Source organism: Chiloscyllium plagiosum, unplaced genomic scaffold (genome assembly GCF_037043375.1).
Source record: "Chiloscyllium plagiosum isolate Xiang-an unplaced genomic scaffold, Cpla_swu_hap1 HiC_scaffold_7, whole genome shotgun sequence".
In the NCBI taxonomy this organism is placed as follows: domain Eukaryota; kingdom Metazoa; phylum Chordata; class Chondrichthyes; order Orectolobiformes; family Hemiscylliidae; genus Chiloscyllium; species Chiloscyllium plagiosum.
The window spans coordinates 80955845-80977179 of record NW_028270145.1 but is presented as its reverse complement, the minus strand read 5'-3'; the positions used below and the strand labels follow the sequence as shown (position 1 = coordinate 80977179).

The 21335-nt window shown below is 42.8% G+C and overlaps 2 protein-coding genes across 4 annotated transcripts in view; both read right to left on the bottom strand.

Moving 5' to 3' along the window:
• thsd7ba (thrombospondin, type I, domain containing 7Ba) overlaps window positions 1-21335 on the bottom strand; it is a 919481-nt gene that overhangs the window by 567624 nt on the left and 330522 nt on the right. For all 3 annotated transcript variants that reach the window (XM_087989223.1, XM_087989224.1, XM_087989222.1), the window contains one exon: window positions 15012-15813. In XM_087989223.1, coding sequence (XP_087845349.1) covers window positions 15012-15813 — 802 coding nt within the window. The remainder of the gene's footprint in view (window positions 1-15011; window positions 15814-21335) is intronic.
• Window positions 35-11622, bottom strand: LOC148149649 (uncharacterized). The gene is made up of 2 exons (XM_087988639.1): window positions 11009-11622; window positions 35-62 (listed from the first exon to the last, which is right to left on the bottom strand). Exons 1-2 carry the CDS (start codon window positions 11620-11622, stop codon window positions 35-37), a joined length of 642 nt encoding a protein of 213 aa, XP_087844765.1.

The window sequence follows — 21335 nt, the reverse complement described above, 5'->3', positions numbered from 1 at the left end:
CCACTTTAGTCATTCCACTATTTGGTTGGATTCTTCAAAGGATGTTCATAATTAATGCTTCCCTGAGATGGGAATAAACACAGGTTAAGCATAATGAGAAGTAATTCCATGAAAATGAATCTCTGGACGCTTATTGTTAAACTAATGTAGACTCCTCTAAGGATCTACACCAACCTCTGTGTAGAGTTTACCTGGAAACTTTATTTGTGACATTATTTCACTCCGCATAATTGTTTATGGGATCTTATAATTTAATTAACATGCTTTTAGAAATAGCAAAAATACAGTAACATTTAAAAAATAGTAACCTAATGTTGCAGTATGTTGTGGTAATTAATTGTATAATTGTACCAAAAAAAAGCACCTTCAGGATATTAGTGCACTACTGTTGGGGAAAAAGACAAGAAAAAGAAAATGATACTACATATCCATTGCCACAATGGCATGCTATTTATAGCTTAAATAATTAAACAACTTGAAAAAATACTAATTATTGGTGTTTCAAAATGTGAAACACTAATTAGCTAAACAAAATGCAGTAAAGATAGCAGTACAGATGAAATGTTGCAGCTGTAGCATTGGGCATCAGTATGATCTGCAACGATCATACTGACAATAAGGAACTTCGGCTCAGTGTTAATGAGCTGGAGTCTGCCCTTCAGATATTATGACACATTATTAAAAAGTTTGAGAATGAGAGCACAGATTTAAAGTGATCTAAAAAAAATTAGTCAATTTAAAATAATCTGCAAAAAACTTTTTTCACACTGCAAATGGTTCAAGTCTGGAATGCCCTTCCTGGCATTCAAGAGAGCTTTAGAAGACTATTTGAATTGAAACAAAATGCAGGGGTGTGGAATAAAGGCACAGAATTGGCACTATATCATAATGCTCATTCAGAGAGCAGATATGATGGACTAAATGGTGTTCTTCTACGCCATAACATTTCTGTGATTCTGTGATCAGAGAGAGAAAGTTACCCAGACATTTTGTTCCAGGAGACAATCACACCCCTCAGATAAGGCAGATCAGATTTAGCCCATGGTTACAGCGAGAAAATGTGACAATGACTAGGGTAGATATGGGAATTCATGAATTAGCATCAGCACCATGCTTGTCCAGCTAGTCAAAAGTTCTTGAGGTGCCAGTGAAAGGGTACAGGGATTTCAGGGAAGCTGGGCGTGCTTACCACAACATCAGAGCACATGGGCCCAATTCAAGTTAGGGGATTAAAACGAAATGTAGCAATAGGATAAGACAATATGCATGGGGAAATGGACACTGCTCTCTGCAGTCAAAAGCATGAGTGCAGAAGGCTACATTGTTTCCTCGGTGCCAAGGTTAAATATATCTCCTCAGGTTGGGAGAAGAACTTGGAGCATTGGGAGAAGGATCCAGTTTTTATAGTTCACAAAGATTGACCTCTTTGGAACAGAAAAGAAAGAGGTTCTACTAAATGAATATGAATAACCAAGTGTTAAGGTGAAAAGCAGAATTATAAATTTAGTAACGCCTGGATTATTTTCTGAGCAAACTTGAAGATGATGTGCAAGATCAGAGAGTTGAATACATGGTTAAAATGATTGACGTTTTTATTTTCATGAGTTTTGCTTCATGAGGACTGGCAGTGGTACTTAGTAAAAACTTTAAAGTAAATAGACACTAGTGGCAAATGGTTCATGTGATGTGTAATTAAGAAAGTTAGGAGAAATGACAAGATAGTAATGGAAGTGAGCAATATAGGTAATGACAACAAGAATATGATGGGAAGGAAAGTAAGTGAAGTAAAGGACACAGGAATCAGTAAAGCCACATTGGTTAAATAATTGGACTAATGTTTGGCAAGGGCAGTTTATTATAGGAAAATGTCAAACATTGTCTATTTTGGTGGGAAGAAAGAAAAGCAGGATATTATTTAAATGGAGGTAGAATTAAAAATGGTGTCATATAAAGAGATCAGTGTGCTCTAATTATTACAATCCCTGGAAAAACCATCAAATTTATATGGAGTCTGGTGAGGGACCAATAACGTTTTGTTTTCTTATATACACAGATTACACAGATTACTTACAGTGTGGAAACAGGCCCTTCGGTCCAACAAGTCCACACCGACCCTCCGAAGAGCAACTCACGTGACCCATTCCTCTAAACTTACCTCTTCACCTAACACTATGGGCAATTTAGCACAGCCAATTCACCTAACCTGCACATTTTTGGACTGTGGGAGGAAACCGGAGCACCCGGAGGAAACCCACGCAGACACGGGGAGAATGTGCAAACTCCACACAGTCAGTTGTCTGTGGTGGAAATTGAAGAAGTTCAATATCCTAGGTACTTAAAGCCAAGGATTCCAAGGATTAAAAAAAATTAAATTTAACCATGTGAGCTGAGAAAAATAAATCCATAATATGTATACAGAACATAGTCTAGGATGAACAAGAGGTAAACAAACAACAGTGATCTAACACTTCACATCTGCTTTTTAAAAGGCAAAAACAGTCAATTCATCTCCTTTGGAAGCAACTTCAGTTTGTCACTTTCGAAGGTTTAGCCTTAGAATTCCCTCAAACGCCACTCTGTTATGGATTGTGTCAATGACAGCTTACACTTTGGTAATGTAAATATTTCCCTGGAGACTGCTTTTACCGAATTCCCAAGACAGTACTCTAATCAGAGGCACAGTTTCAGCTTCTTTGCAGTCAGATAGCCTCACTAAGTTGACATTACTCCATAAATTTCTCTAAGCTCCAATAGTTCTCTACTACACCAAGAATATATTACCTGAAGGCTTCCTATACCCCTGGTCTCAGCCACAATGAAATATCAATGGCGTTCAGTGACTTCTCCTACTCAAACAGCCAAGACTCTGCTTCTAACACTCTCCCAGCTTCAAACGTAGAACTGACCTCTCTTTGCAAACCACGTGTTACACACCATTTGTTGGACCTTTGCCCACTCATTTAAACTCTCTATATCTCTCTTTAAAATCCTTATATCCTCTTCAGTACTTACCATCCCTTCATCTAAGTCATTTATCTGATTTGGAAACAGTTGAGTCTCAGCACCAATTCCTCTCCTTGTCTCGTTACATATTGCCAACCTGACAGTGACATATTGGGCTACTCTCTTCTTTCTGTTAGCCAAAAAATCTTCTAGCCAAACCAATATGTTATCCTTTGTACCACGAGCTTTTATTTTCCACAATAACCTTTGATGTGGCATTTTATCAAATACCTTCAGGAAATCTAAATACAATAGATTCTCTGGTTCCCCTTAATTGCAGAAAGTGTCACTCCTTCAAACACTCCAATATGTTGGTTAACATGGTTTTTCTTTCACAAATTCATTCTTGGGCTGGTGGCACTATCCTCTGAGGACATTAAGTATGTTTGCAATGGAGATTGATAGATTTATAAAGACTCAAAACATCAAGGAATGTTGAAAAATCAAAGGAAAAGGTCATTTAGGTCAATGATCAGCCATTAGTGTGGTGCTGGAGAAGTACAGCAGGTCAGGCAGCATCTAAGGAGCAGGAGAATCGACGTTTCGGGCAAAAGCCCTTCATTAGGAATAAGGCTGTGAGCTGAGGGGGTGGTGAGATAAATGGGAGGGGTTTAGGGCTGATGGAAAGGTACCTGAGAGTGCTATGGATAGATGGAGGTGGGGGTAATGATGATAGATTGGAGAGGAGGATGGACAGGTAGGACAGGTCATGAGGGTGGTGCCGAGTTGGAAGGTTGGAACTGGGATAAGGTGGGGGGAGGGAAATAAGAAACTGGTGAAATCCACATTGATGCCGTGGGATTGTAGGGTCCTGAGACGGAAGATGAAGCATTCTTCTTCCAGGTATTGTGTGATTCGGAAGTCACCATGGAGGAAGCCCAGGACCTGCATTTCCTTGGCAAAATGGGAAGGGGAGTTGGATTGTTTGGCCACGGAGCAGTGGGATTAGTTGGTGTGGGTGACCCAGAAATGTGTTCTGAAGCATTCTGCGAGTAGACATCCTGTCGCCCAATGTAGAGGAGCAACGAATACAGTAAATGACATGTGTGGAAGTGCTGGTAAAACTCTGATGGATGTGGAAGGCTCCTTTGGGGCCTTGGATGGAGGTGAGAAGGGTGGTGTGGGTGCAGGTTTTTCCCCTGTTGTGGCAGGGGAAGGTGCTAGGAGGGGAGGGTGGGTTGGTAGGGGGCATGGACCTGATGAGGGAGTTGCGGAGGAAATGGTCTTGACGGAAAGTGGATAGGGGTGGCGAGTGAAACATATTTCTGGCAGTTGGGTCCGTTTGTGGGTGGCGAAAATGGCGGAAGATGATGCGATGTATACAGAGGTTGGTGGGGTGGAATGTGAGTACCAGGAGGGTTCTGTTCTTGTTGACACTGGAGGGGTGAGGTTCGAGGGCAGAGGTGCAGGAAGTGGATGAGCTGTGCTGAAGTCATCATCAACCACATGGGAAATTGTGGTCATTAACGAAGGAGGCCATCTGGATGTGCTCTGTGGTGGAACTGGGGTCCTCCTAGCATCAGATGTGGCAAAGGTGGAGGAATTGGGAATAAGGGACAGCATTTTTATGGGAGGCAGGATGGGAGGAGGTGTAATCCAGGTAGCTGTGGGGGTCGGTGGGTTTGTAGAAGGTGTCAGTGTTGAGTTGGTCATCGTTGATAGAGATGGAGAGGAACCAGGAAGAGGAGGGAGGTATCTGAGACGGTCCAGGTAAACTTAAGTTCGGGATGTAACGTGTTACTGAAGTTGATGAAGTATTCAACCTCCTCATAGGAGCACAAGGTGATGCTGATGCAATTATCAATGTAGTGGAGGAAGAGGTGGGGAATGGTGCCGGTGTAGCTACGGAAGATGAACTGTTCCACATAACTGACAAAGAGACACTGCATAGCTGGGGCCCATGAGAGTACCCATGGCTACTCGTTTTGTCTGGAGGAAATGAGAAGATTCAAAGGAGCAATTATTGAGGGTGAGGACCAGTTCAGCCAAACGAATGAGAGTGTCAATGGAAGGGTACAGGTGAGGAGGTCAGGAGAGGAAGAAACAGAGGGCTTGGAGGCCCTTGTCATGGTGGATGGAGGTGTACAGGGACTGGATGTCCATGGTGAAGATGAGGCATTGAGAGCCAGGGAAACAAAAGCCTTGGAGGAGGTGGAGGGCATGGGTGGTGTCCCAAATATTTATGAGAAGTTTCTGGACTGAGGGGATAAGACAGTACGAAGGTATGTGGAGGTGCGTTTGGTGGGGCAGGAGCAAGCCGAGATGATGGGCCAGCTGGAGTAGTCAGGCTTGTGGATCTAGGAGGTAGAACTGGGTGGTCCGGGGTTCCCAAACTATAAGGTTGGAAGCTGTGGGTGGGAGATCCAGTTCATCAACTTCACTCGAGGTTGAACTGTTCATCAACTTCACTAATTACATTGAAGAATGTATCGGCGCCACCTCATGCTCCCACAAGGAGGTTGAACAGTTCATCAACTTCACTAACACGTTCCACCCCAAACTTACGTTCACCTGGATCATCTCAGACACCTCCCTCCCCTTTCTGGACCTCTCCATCTCCATCAACAGTGACCGACTCAACACTGACACCTTCTACAAACCCACACTGACTCCCACAGCTACCTGGACTACACCTCCTCTCACCCTGCCTTCTGTAAAAAATATTATCCCTTATTCCCAAGTCCTTCACCTCCGCCACATCTGCTCCCAGGAGGACCAGTTCCACCACAGAATACACCAGATGGCCTCCTTCTTTAAAGACCGCAATTTCACCTCACACGTGGTTGATAGTGCCCTCTAGCACATCTCTTCCACTTCCCACATTTCCGCCCTCGAATCCTACTCCTCCAAGGATAGAATCCCCCGGTCCTCATCTTCCACCCCACCAACCTCTGTATACATCGCATCATCCTCCACCAGTTCTGCCACCTGCAAACAGACCCCACCAGCAGAGATATATTTCCCTCCCCACCCCATCCAGCTTCTGTAAAAACCATTCCCTCCATGACTCTCTTATCAGATCCACCCTACCCACCAACCCACCCTCCCCTTCCCAGCACCTTCCCCTGCTACAGCAGGCATTGAAAAACCTGTGCCCACACCTCCCCTCTCACCTCCATCCAAGGCTCCAAAGGAGCCTTCCACATCCATCAGAGTTTCACCAGTACTTCCACAAGTCATTTACTGTGTCCGTTGTTCCCGATGTAGTCTCCTCTATATTGGGGCAACGGGATGCCTACTTGCAGAACGCTTTAGAGACCATCTCCGGGACACCCACACCAATCAACCCCACCGCTCTGTGGCCGAACACTTTAAATCCCCCTCCCACTCTGCATGCTGGAGGACATGCAAGTCCTGGGCCTTCTCCACCTCCACTCCCTACCCACCAGTCACCTGGAGGAAGAACGCCTCATCTTCTGCCTCAGGATCCTCCAAACCTACAGCATCAATGTGGATTTCACCAGTTTCATCATTTCCCCTCTCCCCACCTTATCCTAGTTCCAACCCTTCAACTCGGCACCGCCTTCATGGCCTGGCCTACCTGTCCATCTTCCTTCCCACCTATCATCTCCACCCCTCCTCTCTGACCTATCATCATTACCCCCACCTCCATTCATCCATCGCACTCTCAGCTACCTTCCCCCAGCCCCACCCCCCCTCCCATTTATCTTACCACCTCCTCGGCTCACAGCCTCATTCCTGATGAAGGGCTTTTGCCCAAAACATCAATTCTCCTGCTCATCAGATTCTACCTGACTTGCAGTGCTTTCCCAGTACCACAATATTACCTAGTCTCCGGCATCTGCAGTCCTCACTTTCACCTAGATGATCAGCCATTGTCTAGAATAGCAGAGTAAGTTCAAGGGGCTAAATGACCAACTTCTGCTTCAAAAGCTCACCAGAAAATTTTGGTTGCAGTTAAGCGACCATTTACTCTATATCCCAGGGGCCTAAATGTCTGCAATCGTTGGAACATTTTCAAACTCAGCCTATGACTGATGGTTTACAAACTCAGCAATTTAACACCATATAGGTTAGCCTTAATTCTATGGTGTACAGTTGTTGTGTTGACACACAAAAAACTACAGAAAGTTTCTGAAATAGCCACTTCGTAGCTTTTAGTTAAGCACATCACCAACACCAAGGCAAGAACAAGTCATCTAAATGCTGCAAAAGGCAAGTAGACAACTGCAAACTATTCATAGAAAAGCAGTTAATTAGCTCCTGAAATGTTTTACAATTTAGTTGAAAAGCCTGATACATTTGGAAAAAGTCTGTACTATCTCACTGTCCTGTAATTATCTTCATAACCAGTTTCAAGGCTTCACAGGTTATCATGATTCGAATGTTAATCCTTTGAGATAAGTCAGAACCTACAGGATTAATGTTCAAAGGTTGTAATGTTCTGAGCATGGAAAATGTTTGCAAGAAAATGAACAACAACGCAGGAGGCAAATACGATAAATGATGCATAAATACACATTTTGGCTTCCAGCTGAATAAAACTGATTAAAATGATCCCATTTAAATAGGTTTCTTGCAAATGAGATTTCATTAGAGACTGAGACTGAAACCGTATCATGCTTCTTGCTACTGTGGAGTTTCCTTGTTATTGTCTCTCTGTACCTTATGATGCCATATTGTTTCACCTAATGTGTGTCCATTCTCACTAATTGAATCTAAGCAGGTAATTTGAATTCTATTTTATAACCATGGGAAAAAATATAGAATGTAAACTAATTATCCTCCACTGCTTAGTGCAACAACAACTGGAATATATCCAAGCAGCAAGAATCACAGCTTAGGCAGAGGGGTGTAATTTTTTTTGTGATAAATGCTCAATTGAACACATTTTAGTAGGATCGTAAAAGTGTCATATGGCATATCTGTGCTTCATGTGCTGGCATTTCAATTACATTTTCAGTGATATGCAAATTTGCTTAAAGCCAATTACATTTGTATGGGAAAATAGATAGGTAATGGTGACTTTGTAAAGGGAATCAGTGGCAATCTGGAAAACAATTGTGGCAGCATTCAGAAAGGTTATATAACTTCAGACAGGGTAGCAATACATTCTGAAAAGACAATGATGTTCTTAGAGAGGATAACTGCAACAGGTTTAGAGACAGCAGGTGACAAGAATATGGTGATAGTTTTCCAAGTAAGGAAATGCTTTGAGAGTTGCTGTAGCCTAAGTTATGTTTAGCTTCTACTACCAGTATAAAACGTATATAAATAATTTTCCACAATGTAAAAAGGAATTACATTAAAATAGATGTATATTTAATGGTGCACTGAATATCATAATCTATTTGGTTAAAAATCACACAACGCCAGGTTATAGTCCAACAGGTTTAATTGGAAGCACACTAGCTTTCGGAGCGACGCTCCTTCATCAGGTGATGGTGGAGGGCTCGATCGTAACACAGAATTTATAGCAAAAATTTACAGTGTGATGTAACTGAAATTATACATTGAAAAATTTATTGTCTGTTAAGCCTTTCATCTGTTAGAATACAGTGATAGTTTCACTTCTTTCATGTGTAAATCACAAAACCTTTTTTTAAAGTTGCATTTTCGGGTTAGCTGTTAACAATGGTGATAGCTAGACAATATGTTGAAGGTTTTGGCCCCCTGTGTTCTCTGTCTATGCCATGATGTTTAGATTGATTCTAATCTAAAAAGTGAGATAACAGAGTTTTACATAAATTCATGCAGTTTTTAAGCTCAAGAATTCTACATGAATGCAAGTAGTTTTTGAGCAAAGTACAAAGTAACTCTGCAAGTACAAATTCACCCCCCAAAATATATGTGTGCATGTGGATCTTTGTCTGACTGTGTGTGTATGTGTCTATCTGGGGTGGGGGTTGTGAGTGTGAGAAAGTGTATGTGTGTGTGTGTAGTGAGTGCAGTGTCTTACGTCTGTGAGGGGGTGGATGTGCAAGTGTGAGAGTGTGTGTGTCTATAAGGGTGTGTGTGGGTGTCTGTGTGCGCGTCTGTGTGTACCTGTGTCCGTGTGTATGTGAGAGTGTGTGTGTGTAGGAATATCTGTGTGTGTGCGTAGTGCAATGGTGATAACCTGTAATGTGACATGAACCCAAGGTCCCAGTTGAGGCCCTCCCTATGGGTACCGAACTTAGCTATCAGCCTCTGCTCGGCCACCTGTCTCTGCTGCCTGTCCCGGAGTCCACTTTGGGGGATGGTCACCCGAAGGTCCGAGGCCAAATGTCCTGGACCACTGAAGTGTTCCCCAACTGGGAGGGAATCCTCCTGTCTGTTGATTGTTGTGCAGTGCCCATTCATCCATTGTCGTAGTCTTTGCTCGGTTTCCCCAATGTACCATGCCTCCGGGCATCCTTGCAACGTATAAGATAGACAACGTTGGCTGACTCACATGAGTACCTGCTGAAAATGTGTTGCTGGAAAAGTGCAGCAGGTCAGGCAGCACCCAAGGAGCAGGAGAATCGACGTTTCGGGCATAATCCCTTCTTCAGGAGCTGAAAATGTGTTGCTGGAAAAGCGCAGCAGGTCAGGCAGCACCCAAGGAGCAGGAGAATCGATGTTTTGGGCATAAGCCGTTCTTCAGCTATTTCCTGAAGAAGGGCTTATGCCTGAAGTCCTCACTTTCTCCTCACATGAGTACCTGCCATGTACAAAGTGGGAGGTGTTCCCACGCGTAATAGTGGTATCTATGTCCACAATCTGACACGTCTTGCAGCGTCAACCATGGCAGGGTTGTATGGAATTGTCCTGAGAGCCGGGCAGTTTGCTACAAACAATGATCTGTTTGAGGTTTGGCGGTTGTTTAAAGGCAAGTAGTGGAGATGTGGGGAAGGTCTTGGTGAGGTGCTCATCCTCATTGATAATATGTTGCAGGTCACGAAAAACATGGCGTAATTTTTCTGCTCCTGGGAAGTACTGAACAACGAAAGGTACCCTGTCAGTTGCAGCACGTGTGTGTCTCCTGAGGAGGTCATTACGGTTCCTTGCTGTGGCACGTCGGAACTGGCGGTCAATGAGTTGAGCATCGTACTCCATTTTTGTGAGGGCATCCTTGAGTACTTCCAGGTGTCCATCACATTCCTTCTCATCTGAGCAGCTCCAGTGTATGCGTAGGGCTTGTCCATAGGGAAAGGCTGTTTTAATATGTTTTGGGTGGAAGCTGGAGAAGTGTAGCATTGTGAGGTTGTCTGTGGGTTTGTGGTAGAGTGTGGTGCTGAGGTGTCCATCCTTGATGGAGACGCATGTGTCCAAGAATGAGACAGATAGTCAAGAGTAGTCCATGGTGAGTTTGATGGTAGGATGAAACTTGTTGATGTCACTGTGTAGTTTTATCAGTGACTCCTCGCCATGGGTCCAAAGGAAGAAAATGTCGTCAATGTATTTGGTGTACAATGTTGGTTGGAGATCCTGCATAGAGAAGAAGTCTTGTTCAAACCTGTGCATAAAAATATTGGCATATTGGGGTGCAAATTTGGTCCCCATGGCTGTTCCGTGTATCTGGATGAAGAACTGGTTGTCAAAGGTGAAGACGTTGTGATCAAGGATAAAGCGAATGAGTTGTAGGATGGTGTTTGGAGACTGGCAGTTGTTGGTGTTGAGTACTGAGGCTGTTGTCGCGATGCCATCATTGTGGGGGATGCTGGTGAAGAGTGCGGAAATGTCCATTGTGACGAGGAATGTTCCAGGTTCGACTGGTCCGTAGGTGCTGAGTTTCTGTAAGAAATCCGTAGTGTAGCGACAGAGGCTGGAGATCCCCTGTACAATAGGTTTCAAGATGCCTTCAACATAGCCGGAGAGATCCTCACATTGGGTCCCATTGCCCGACACGATGGGACGTGCCGGTGTGTTGGCTTTGTGTACCTTTGGAAGGCAGCAGAAATCGCCTACACGAGAAGTACATGGGATGAGGGCGCGTAGGGAACTCTGAAGGATTGGATCCAAAGTTCTGATCAGTGTGTTTAATTCTCGGGTGTGTTCTTTGGTTGGATCAGCTGGTAGTTGCCTGTAGTGTTCCTGGTTGTTCAGTTGTCGGTACACTTCCTTGCAGTAATCTGTTCTATTCTGAATGACAATGGCTCCTCCTTTATCTGCTGGTTTGATGACAATGCTGTGATTGGTTTTGAGAGCCTGGATGGCATTGCTCTGTGAACGGGTGATGTTTTGCTCTATCTTGTGGGTACGGCTGATGAATCTGGCATTTGTATATTCCCTGACGGTTTGAGCATACATGTCAAGCCCAGGGCAGCGGCCCTCCGGTGGGGTCCATGTTGACACCTTCTTTGGTCGCTCCTCTACAGATCCCTGTGATGACTGTTCCAGTTCATCAGTGGGCTCAGTGAGATCACTGCCAGCACCTTGAAAGAATTCCCGGAGTCTCATTCGTCTGATGAACTCCTCTGTGTCTGTTGCCAAAACCAACGGGTCCATTTTGGTGGTGGGGCAGAAGTTGAGACTCCTACTCAGGACTTCAATCTCTTCCGGTCGAAGGGTGTGGTCTGATAAGTTGATAATAGACTTCCCCGCAGTGATAATGTTGTCTATTGTGGTTCCAGGGTGGGCTTTGCTATTACTGGTGAGAATGCCAAGTTTCTCCAGTTTTTTGTTCTTGGCGTGCATGTACGTGGTGTAGTTTTGTCGCCTTGTCTGTTTGGCAATGTCACATAATTGTACTGATTAAACCAAACAGACAAGGCGACAAAACTACAAACAGGCACTCCTATACACACATACACATGGACACACATACACACAGATGCACACACAGGCACCCTTACAGACACACACACTCCCACACTCACACATGCACCCCCTCACAGACTTAAGACACTCTGCACTCACTACACACACATACACTTTCTAACACTCACAACCCCCAACCCAGACAAACACACACACACACAGACAGACAAAGACCCACATGCACACATATATTTGTGGGGTGAATTTATACTTGCAGGGTTACATTGTACTTTGCTCAAAAACTGCATGCATTCATGTAGAACTCTGAGCTCAAAAACTGCATGAATTTATGTAAAACTCTGTTATCTCACTTTTTCGATTAGAATCAATCTAAACATCATGGCATAGACAGAGAACACATGGGGCCAAAACCTTCAACATATTGTCCAACCATTGTTAACAACTAACCCGAGAATGCAACTTTAAAAAAAAGGTTTTGTGATTTACACATGAAAGTGAAACTATCACTGTATTCTAACAGATGAAAGGCTTAAAAGACAATCAATTTTTCAATGTATAATTTCAGTTACATCACACTGTAAATTTTTGCTATAAATTCTGTGTTACGATCGAGCCCTCCACTATCACTTGATGAAGGAGCGTCGCTCCGAAAGCTAGTGTGCTTCCAATTAAACCTGTTGGACTATAACCTGGTGTTATGTGATTTTTAACTTTGTACACTCCAGTCCAACACCAGCATCTCCAAATCATAATCTATTTGGACTTTCACAATGGACAAATGTGTAAAAAATATTGCAATTAGCGTCATAGAGTTATAGAGTCATAGAGATGTACAGCATAAAAACAGACCCTTCGGTCCAACTAGTTCATGTCGACCAGCCATCCTCAACTAATGTAACTAATCCTAAACTAGTCCCATTTGCCAGCACTTTGCCCATGTCCTTCTAAACCCTTCCGAGTCATATACCCACCCAGATGCCTTTATTGTTATTGAAATTAAGAACTGTCATTCTAAAGATATCAGCTTTCTTTAGCTTATGATTCAATAGTGTGTTATTCATTTATGATGTCTACCCCAATTTAACAGTGTACATACTTTTTGAGTATGTTGTCAGTTGACAAAGAACCATTTAAACTATAATTGATTTGAAGATGTCCTAAAGAGGTATACCTTTAATTGAATTATTTACCAATAATTAGACCTCATAGTTCCAAGGAGACAAAGCATTATTCTTTTGATGCTCTTGGGCTTATAAAGCAGTGCATGCTGTGACTTAGTGGGAACAAAGACAGGGTTATCCAGTATATTTATTCTCGCATCAAGTTTATTTTGGATACCACATTGAAGTTGTTAATTTTATCACAAAAAATGTGACTGGAATAATTATTTACAAAATAATTTGGAACGGCATGGTGACTCAGTGGTTAGCACTGCTGTCTCACAGTGCGAGGGACTCAGGTTTGATTCCAGCCTCGGGCAACTGGCTGTATGGAGTTTGCACATTCTTCCCATGTCTATGTTTCCTCCGGGTGATTAGATTAGATTAGATTACTTACAGTGTGGAAACAGGCCCTTCGGCCCAACAAGTCCACTCCGCCCCGCCGAAGCGCAACCCACCCATAACCCTACATTTACCCCTTACCTAACACTATGGGCAATTTAGCATGGCCAATTCACCTGACCTGCACATCTTTGGATGGTGGGAGGAAACCAGAGCACCCGGAGGAAACCCACACAGACACGGGGAGAACGTGCAAACTCCACACAGTCAGTCGCCTGAGGCGGGAATTGAACCTGGGTCTCTGGCGCTGTGAGGCAGCAGTGCTAACCACTGTGCCACCGTGCCGCCCACCAATGCCCGGGTGCTCCGGTCTCCACCCACAATCCAAAGATGTGCAGGTTAGGTGAATTGGCAATGCTAAATTGTCCAATGTGCTCAGGGATGTATAGGTTAGGTACATTAGTCAGGGGTAAGTATAGGGTAGGCGATTGGGTCTGGGTGGATACCTCTTTGGATGGTTGGTGTGGACTTGTTGGATTGAAGGGCCTGTTTCCAAACTGTAGGGATTCTATCCTATTAATTTAATTGTGTCAAGTTTTCTAAGAAACTGAATTAACTTGAATTATTGGACAAGTGGCTACGACTGTTATTTAAAGAAGCTTCACAATGCTGCATGAGGACTACAAAAGTATTATTGTGGGGTGAATTTTGTTGATAATGGCCTCATTGCCAATGCTGAAAGCAATTCCTATGTAGGTGGTGGAGCCCACTTTGGCATATTGCTGGCAGCATCAATTAAGAGAAAGCCGCTGGTACCATTGTTCCATTAACGAGAGCAGTCAACCAATAAGAAGTTCTGAAGAAAGGTCTGGACTCAAAATATTAAGTCTGCTGTCTCTCTTCAGATGTTGCCAGACCTGCTAAGTTTTTCCAGCAATTCCTGTTTTTGTTTCTGATTTCTAGCATCCACAGTATTTTATATTTTTTTCAATTAGACGGTCACCTCTTGCAGTCAATAGTGCTGAGGTTGCAACCCCAGGGAAAAGACACCTCAATAAAAGGGCAACATCAAAGTCTGGGGTATACAAGGGCCCACCAACTGGGGGCATGTGAATTGAATACCAGAAGCATTTTCATGTGAGGGCAGCCACAGCATCTGGGGATATCTCAACATGAGTCATGGAGTCTCCATAAAATAGGATCACACCCTCACGCTCTACACCTTCTATAACCCAACCAAGTTTCACATGCGTGTCTTTGTAGTATGGCTCCCATTCTCTCCACCCCCAAACGAGACAGGCAAAATGCCAATGGAAGGAGAATGTGTCCTTCATTGTTCACTAAAGTGGGTCAATTGGTATCTAGGCTGGCATCTGAGTTGCCAACTTCCCCTCTGTTGATAAATATTATGGTATGGCAGTGATGAGGCATCAGACTCCCCTTTTGAAATCTTCATCTGCCATTTTGTCAGCCCTCCCACCTTGTAACCCATTTCTACAAGGGGCTGAAAAGGGCACCAGGTTATCCAAATGAAAATCCAGAACATCTATAAAATACAAATTATTGCATCTCTTCCATACTTTTGTTTCATTTTTCAAATAGTGACAATCTCCCTCTTCATTGTTTGGAATGCTGTTATGGAAGTGCAATAAACTGCAGTTAGTGATTCAATCTTTATTCAGCTAGAAAGGTGCAAGAGTAAAAATATTTAGCGTAATACTTCAAAACTTGCTGCATTTGTTTATTCCACAGAACGCTGACTAATCTTTGTTAACAGGCAAAAACCTGGAACAATGATGTTACCTTAGCATGGCGTTCCTTCCATCGCTTCTCATACAATGCACATGTCTTGTTTGATATCCTATCTCTACATCCCATGCCTTGGAATGTTGGTGGATTGGATGCTTCACATGATTCTTTCCTGACGATTGCAAACTAAAGTTCAGTACTGTGTTGCCATTTTGCCAGATTTGTCTTTGGTGTGGCAGTCTGCAGTCACTCCAAGGACCTACTTTTAGACTGTACTGAAACTCATCCTCCCCAACCAAACAGGAGATCTGTATATCACAGCTTCTAGTTTCCGTTAGAGATGGGCAGGTATTACCACCATACAAGGGAGGTGATAATACAGAACGAACACGATGTTGTAATCCTTTCCCACAACCTTTGCTGCAGGCTGACCAAATAGAGAACTCCGACACAACACAGTCTTGTGGGCAGGGAATGAGGCAGGCTTGGTCCGAGGCAGGCTTAGGTGTAAAGAATTCACAAATCTCGTCTAACACCACCGATCGGTTGGATTTTCGTACGCAGTGTACTTTCCTATGCTGCAGTCCCTGCTGGGCAGTGACACAATTGGAGGTCCTTGGTTCAACTTTATTTGAAGCAATATGAAGTGTACAATCTCCCCATTTTGAGGATTCCCACTCAAAAAGTTCCTGATGCCAGTCACACACCTTGAAACAGTCTCTCTGAATTTCTGGTCTCTCTTCATACTTACAGTGGGAATGGTGTGTTGTCCAGCCTTCAATGTGGACACACCACACTGTTCTACTTTGTACTCCATTTGGACCACAATCTTCACCAATACATCGACCCCACTGGCCTAAAAGCAGAAAACAAATTGAGTAATTCAACATTTAAAATGGAAGAGCACATTAAGTTTTGGCTTGAAACAAATGTGGAGTCATGGACACTTTTAAAAACTGTGATAACTTACAACAGACATAATTTCTTTGAGTATAATCTGCATTTAGGTGTCCAAAGATTATAGGTTAATAGCAACCAAAAACAAAAATTAATAACTGAACGCTGCTGAAATTTATTTTAAAAAATTAGCCATTAAAAGTGCTGGGAAAACAAGCACATGCGATAGATGTGTTACATTGCTTTGTACATTGAAATATGAAAAAAGGACATCTATAAACCATTTCCATTTTTCCTCGCCTTGATCCCAGGAACACATAGTCCTCAGATGTAAAGAAGATGAAGAAGTGAAGATTATGTTGTTGAATTTCTGTATCTTTTCCATTACTAGTGAGACACAGATGGAAAGACCATTTACACAATTTGAAAAGCCCTCACAGGATAACTAAGATATCCCATAATAAGAAAACAAACAGAAAATACTGGAAAATCCAACAGGTCAAAAGGCCTTTCGTAGACAGGAATCAGGTTAAACTTTCAAGTTGATGGTCTGTCATTAAACGTGGACTAAGTTAGTGACATAACAGATTATAACTAAGCAAAAACAGAGCAGAAGAGTATTGCATTCAATTCTAGCTGCCACATTACAGGAAGAATGTGGAAGCCTTGAACAGGATGCAGAAGAGGTTTACCAGATGCTGCCCAGATTAGAAGGTATGTGCTATAAGGAGAGGCTAGAGAAACTTGCGTTGTTCTCTCTAGAGTGGCGGAGGCTGAGGAGAGACTTGATAGAAGTCTATAAAATTATGAGATGCATAGATGAGGTTCACAGACAGAATCTTCTTCCCAGAGTTGAACTGTCTAATACTAGAGGCCATGCATTTAAAGTGAGAGGGGGAACGTTCAAAGGAGATGTGAGGGGCAAGTTTGTTTTATACAGCGAGTGGTAGGTGCCAGGAACTCAGTGATGATGGAAGCAGGTACAATAGGGACTTTTAAGGGACTTTTAGATAAATACATAAATAAAAAAGGCATGGAGGGATAAGGACCAAGGACAGGCAGAAGGGATTGGTGAGATGTGTGGCATAACACTGTGGCCCAAAGGGCTGGTTCCTATGCTGTACAGTTCTATGTTCTATGAGTAGGGACAATTAGAGACTAAAAAAAAGTTTTACACCCAGAAATAAGGGCCATAGCTGAGGTGTTAAATGAATATTTTTTTAGATATCTTTACATGGAAGGAGGAAACTCAGTCACTAGAAGTTTTCAAAGTTAATAAGGAAGAAGCCTGAGACAGATTATTGGTACTGAAAAGTGACAAGTCACTGGGACCAAATGAGATACATCCAAGGATTTTGAAGGATGTGGGGGTAGAAATAACAGGGGTCTGGGTGTAATCTTTCATTCTCCCTTAGATTCTAGGGTAGTGCCAGAAGATTGGAGAATTGCAACAAATTGTGTTGCTAAAGAAGCATTGCAAAAGATAAGCCAAACATTACAAACTTGCCAGATTAACTTCAGTGGTGGGGAATCAATCATAGCATCCCTAGAGTGTGGAAGCAGGCCATTCAGTCCACACTGACTTTTCAAGGAGTATCCAACCCAAACCCTCCCCCAATACCCTGTCCCTGTATTTCCCAAGGCTAATCCACCTAGCCTGCTCAGGCCTGGACATTATGGGCAATTTATCTTGGCCAATCCACCTACTGCTGAAGTGTGGGAACATACCAAGGCACACCCATGCAGACTAGGGGACAATATGCAAACTCCACACCGACTCCATACCCAAGGGTGGAATTGAATCCACGTTCCTGGTGTTGTGAGACAGCAATGCTAACCACTGAGCCCACCTTGCCATCTAAGCTTTTAGAAACAATTATTTGGCATAGAATTAGAATTTGTATGGAAAAAGATAGGTTGATTATAAAGAGTCAGCTTAGAATTCTAAAGGGGAAATAGGTTTTAAATAACTTTGCTGGAGTTTTTGAAGTGGTAACAGTAAAGCTCAATGAGTGCAACACTGTTGATGTGGTATCCTTTGATGCAGAGCCAATCAATAACTTGGTGAGGAAAATAGTAGATCCCTGTGTAAAAGAGGTTGCAGCAACGTGACTACAAAATTGGCTGAATGATAAGAAATAGAGAGCAAAGGTCAATGAATATTTTTCAGGCTAAAGGAAGGTTTGCAGTGGAATTCTCTAGCGGTCAGTATTGGAAACTTGCTTTTCCTGACATATATTAATGAACCAAATCTTGGTGTGCAGGTGATAGTTTCAAAAGGTTATAGATGACACAAAAGTTGGAAGCATTGCAAATTGTGAGGTTGACGGTGTGGAAATCCAAAAGGACATTGACTAGTTGGTGGAATGGGCGGGTAGGTGACAGATGAGGTTCAATATAGAGAAGAATGAGGTGATGCACTTTGCTAGAAAGCACTTTGAAAGCAGTTAAAAATAAGGGGTACAAATCCAAAGGAGGTACAGGAGCAAAACAAAACCTTGATTGCATATGTGCTCAGATTATTGAAGGTGGTAGGGCAGATGAAGAGAGCAGTTAATAAAGCATATAATATCCTTGGCTTTATTAATGGGGATGTAGAGTACAAGAGTAAAGAGGTGATGTTGAATTTATTTAAAACACTTGTTAGACTTCAGATGAATTACTGTATGCAGTTGTGGGTCCCATATTATAGGAAAGATGTGAATCTTTTGGAGACAGTATAGAAGCGATTTACAAGAATAGTTCCAGGACTGAGAAACTTCAGTAATAAGTTGGAACTGCTCTCCATGGATAGCAGAAGGCTGAGATGAGACTCAATAGAGGTTTTCAAAATCATGACTGGGCTGGATAGAGTAGTTAAGGAGAAGCTGCTCCCAGGCCTGCAAAATAAAGAATGAGTGGGCATAGATTTAAACTGATGGGCAAATGGAGTAAGCGTGATGCAAGAGAAAAACATTTTCACACAGCAAATAATTAGGGTATGAAATGCACTGGAAATGTGGGGGCAGGTTCAATTGAGGCATTTGGGGGAGCACTGGATGACTATTTGGATAGAAATTGTGTGCACCGGAATGGGAAAAAGCAGAAGATTGGCACTAGATAATGATGCTTTTTTAACAAATTGGTGCAAGCATTATGGACAAAATGGCTTCCTTCTGAACCATAACAATCCTGTAATTGTGTGTGATCATAAATGCATGTACTATAGTAGAGTGATTAAACTACTGACGGATCAAATCTCACCATATGTACTGAACATGAGTTAAGAAAATCTGATAACTTGTAGGCATGGGACCTGCAGTAGGATTAGGGTTAGGTGATTAGAGATGAAAATCTAACCAATGTCAGGAGGGAACCACCAACTGAGGCTGGACTCAATCAAATGCCTCCAAGACACAGTGAACTCTTTATGGTATTCAAAGCCATCTATCACATCACTTCATTGTTAGGAGTGCACAGTAAGTATTGTTTTGCCAATGTTGGCCACATCCTGAGAAGGAGCATAGTAAATGGTTACACTTGTTCTATAATTAGGGAAGTTCTTTTCCCAAAATTTCTCAGGATTCCTAAAACATGTTCAGTTCAAAGTAACGAAGAAATTGTGGTAAGTCTCAAGGCATAACTCGTGTGTCACTTGTTTTTGACTCTATTAGATTAGATTAGATTAGATTAGATTACTTACAGTGTGGAAACAGACCCTTCGGCCCAACAAGTCCACACCGACCCGCCGAAGCGCAACCCACCCATACTCCACATTTACCCTTTCCTAACACTACGGGCAATTTAGCATGGCCAATTCGCCTGACCTGCACATCTTTGGACTATTTGAAGGCAATTTTTTAAAAAAGTAAAAGGATTTACATTTGCAAGTAGCTTTAGATTAGATTAGATTACTTACAGTGTGGAAACAGGCCCTTCGGCCCAACCAGTCCACACCGACCCACCGAAGCGCAACCCACCCATTCCCCTACATTTACCCAACACTACGGGCAATTCACCTGACCTGCACACCTTTGGACAGTGGGAGGAAACCCACGCAGACACGGGGAGAATGTGCAAACTCTACACAGTCAGTTGCCTGAGTCGGGAATTGAACCCGGGTCTCTAGTAAGGCAGCAGTGCTAACCACTGTGCCACCGTGCCGCCCACGTGCTTGTTGTATGCAATGATCAATTATTCTTTTCTTCAAATATTTTTGAAATCCCACTATGTCCAGACAAAAAATAAAAATCAATTTTTAATTATAAAGGCATTACATACACAACAGGTACCTGTAAAAATCTGCAGAAGAATCATTTTAGAGACAGGGAAATAATTCAGGCTGAGGAATGTCATGTCTCACAAATTATGATCACTACCTTTGGATTTACAAATGTCTTAAATTTCAAATTTAATTCACTTGAAGTTCTCGTTATGTGTGTTAAAAATTAGCAATCTGCAGATGGATAATAATTGTATGGTTCTAATTTGGAATCAGTAATTTGCTGATTTTTACGTGGTTCAAATCACCCCACTAACACCCCCACCTGCTCTGCCCCCAATCCCTGGATTTCGCTGCTGGACTTATTTAGGAAATGGGAAACGAAGAAGGCAATAGACAGCTGTTTCAGGGCAAAAGAATCTCTTGTTAATTTACTGTACAAAAGGTAAGTATAACACAAGAAATAAAGGTCAATGCAATGGAGAAGGAAATTGACAAAATCAACTATACAGAGGACAGTAACTAAATACAGTATTAAATTAAACACAGAACACTGTGCAAACTTAAACAACAATTTTAATCACAGAAAATTTAAGCAGACTTCCTAACATCGGGGCTCCATGGACTGTTACCACCCGCCTCCCCCTGCTGCTAGCAAGGTTGAAACTTTGGGGTCTCGGGAGTTTCAGCTCACCATTGAGGGAAACGTAGTTTAAAGTACAGCTAGTCATTGAGGTTCTTGTCATCAGTTCTCCTGGTTCAGAATGGGCTCATATCTAGAAGCTCTTCTGCGGATAGCACTTGATTGGCATGCCCCATTTCCGATGTCATTTGTTGCGATGATGCCCTTGGTTTAGCTTACCGAATCAGCTTCTCTAGTCAACCTCAGTGGCTGTTCAGAAACTCCTTGTTGGGGCTGGAAGCATGTTGTCAACAAAGCTCTCCCCCAGATGAGATCAGGGATGGCAATTATAGAAGGAAAGCCAGTGTTTCCAAATAAACCTGTTGGATTCATGTGACTCTGCCAAAGTTGTCAATCTCATATTTTACTCATGTGACTCTGCCAATGTTGTACTAGATTAGATTAGATTAGATTACAGTGTGGAAACAGGCCCTTCGGCCCAACAAGTCCACACTGACCCGCCGAAGCAAAACCCACCCATACCCCTACATTTACCCCTTACCTAACACTACAGGCAATTTAGTATGGCCAATTCACCTGACCCTGCACATCTTTGGATGGTGGGAGGAAACCGGAGCACCCGGAGGAAACCCACGCA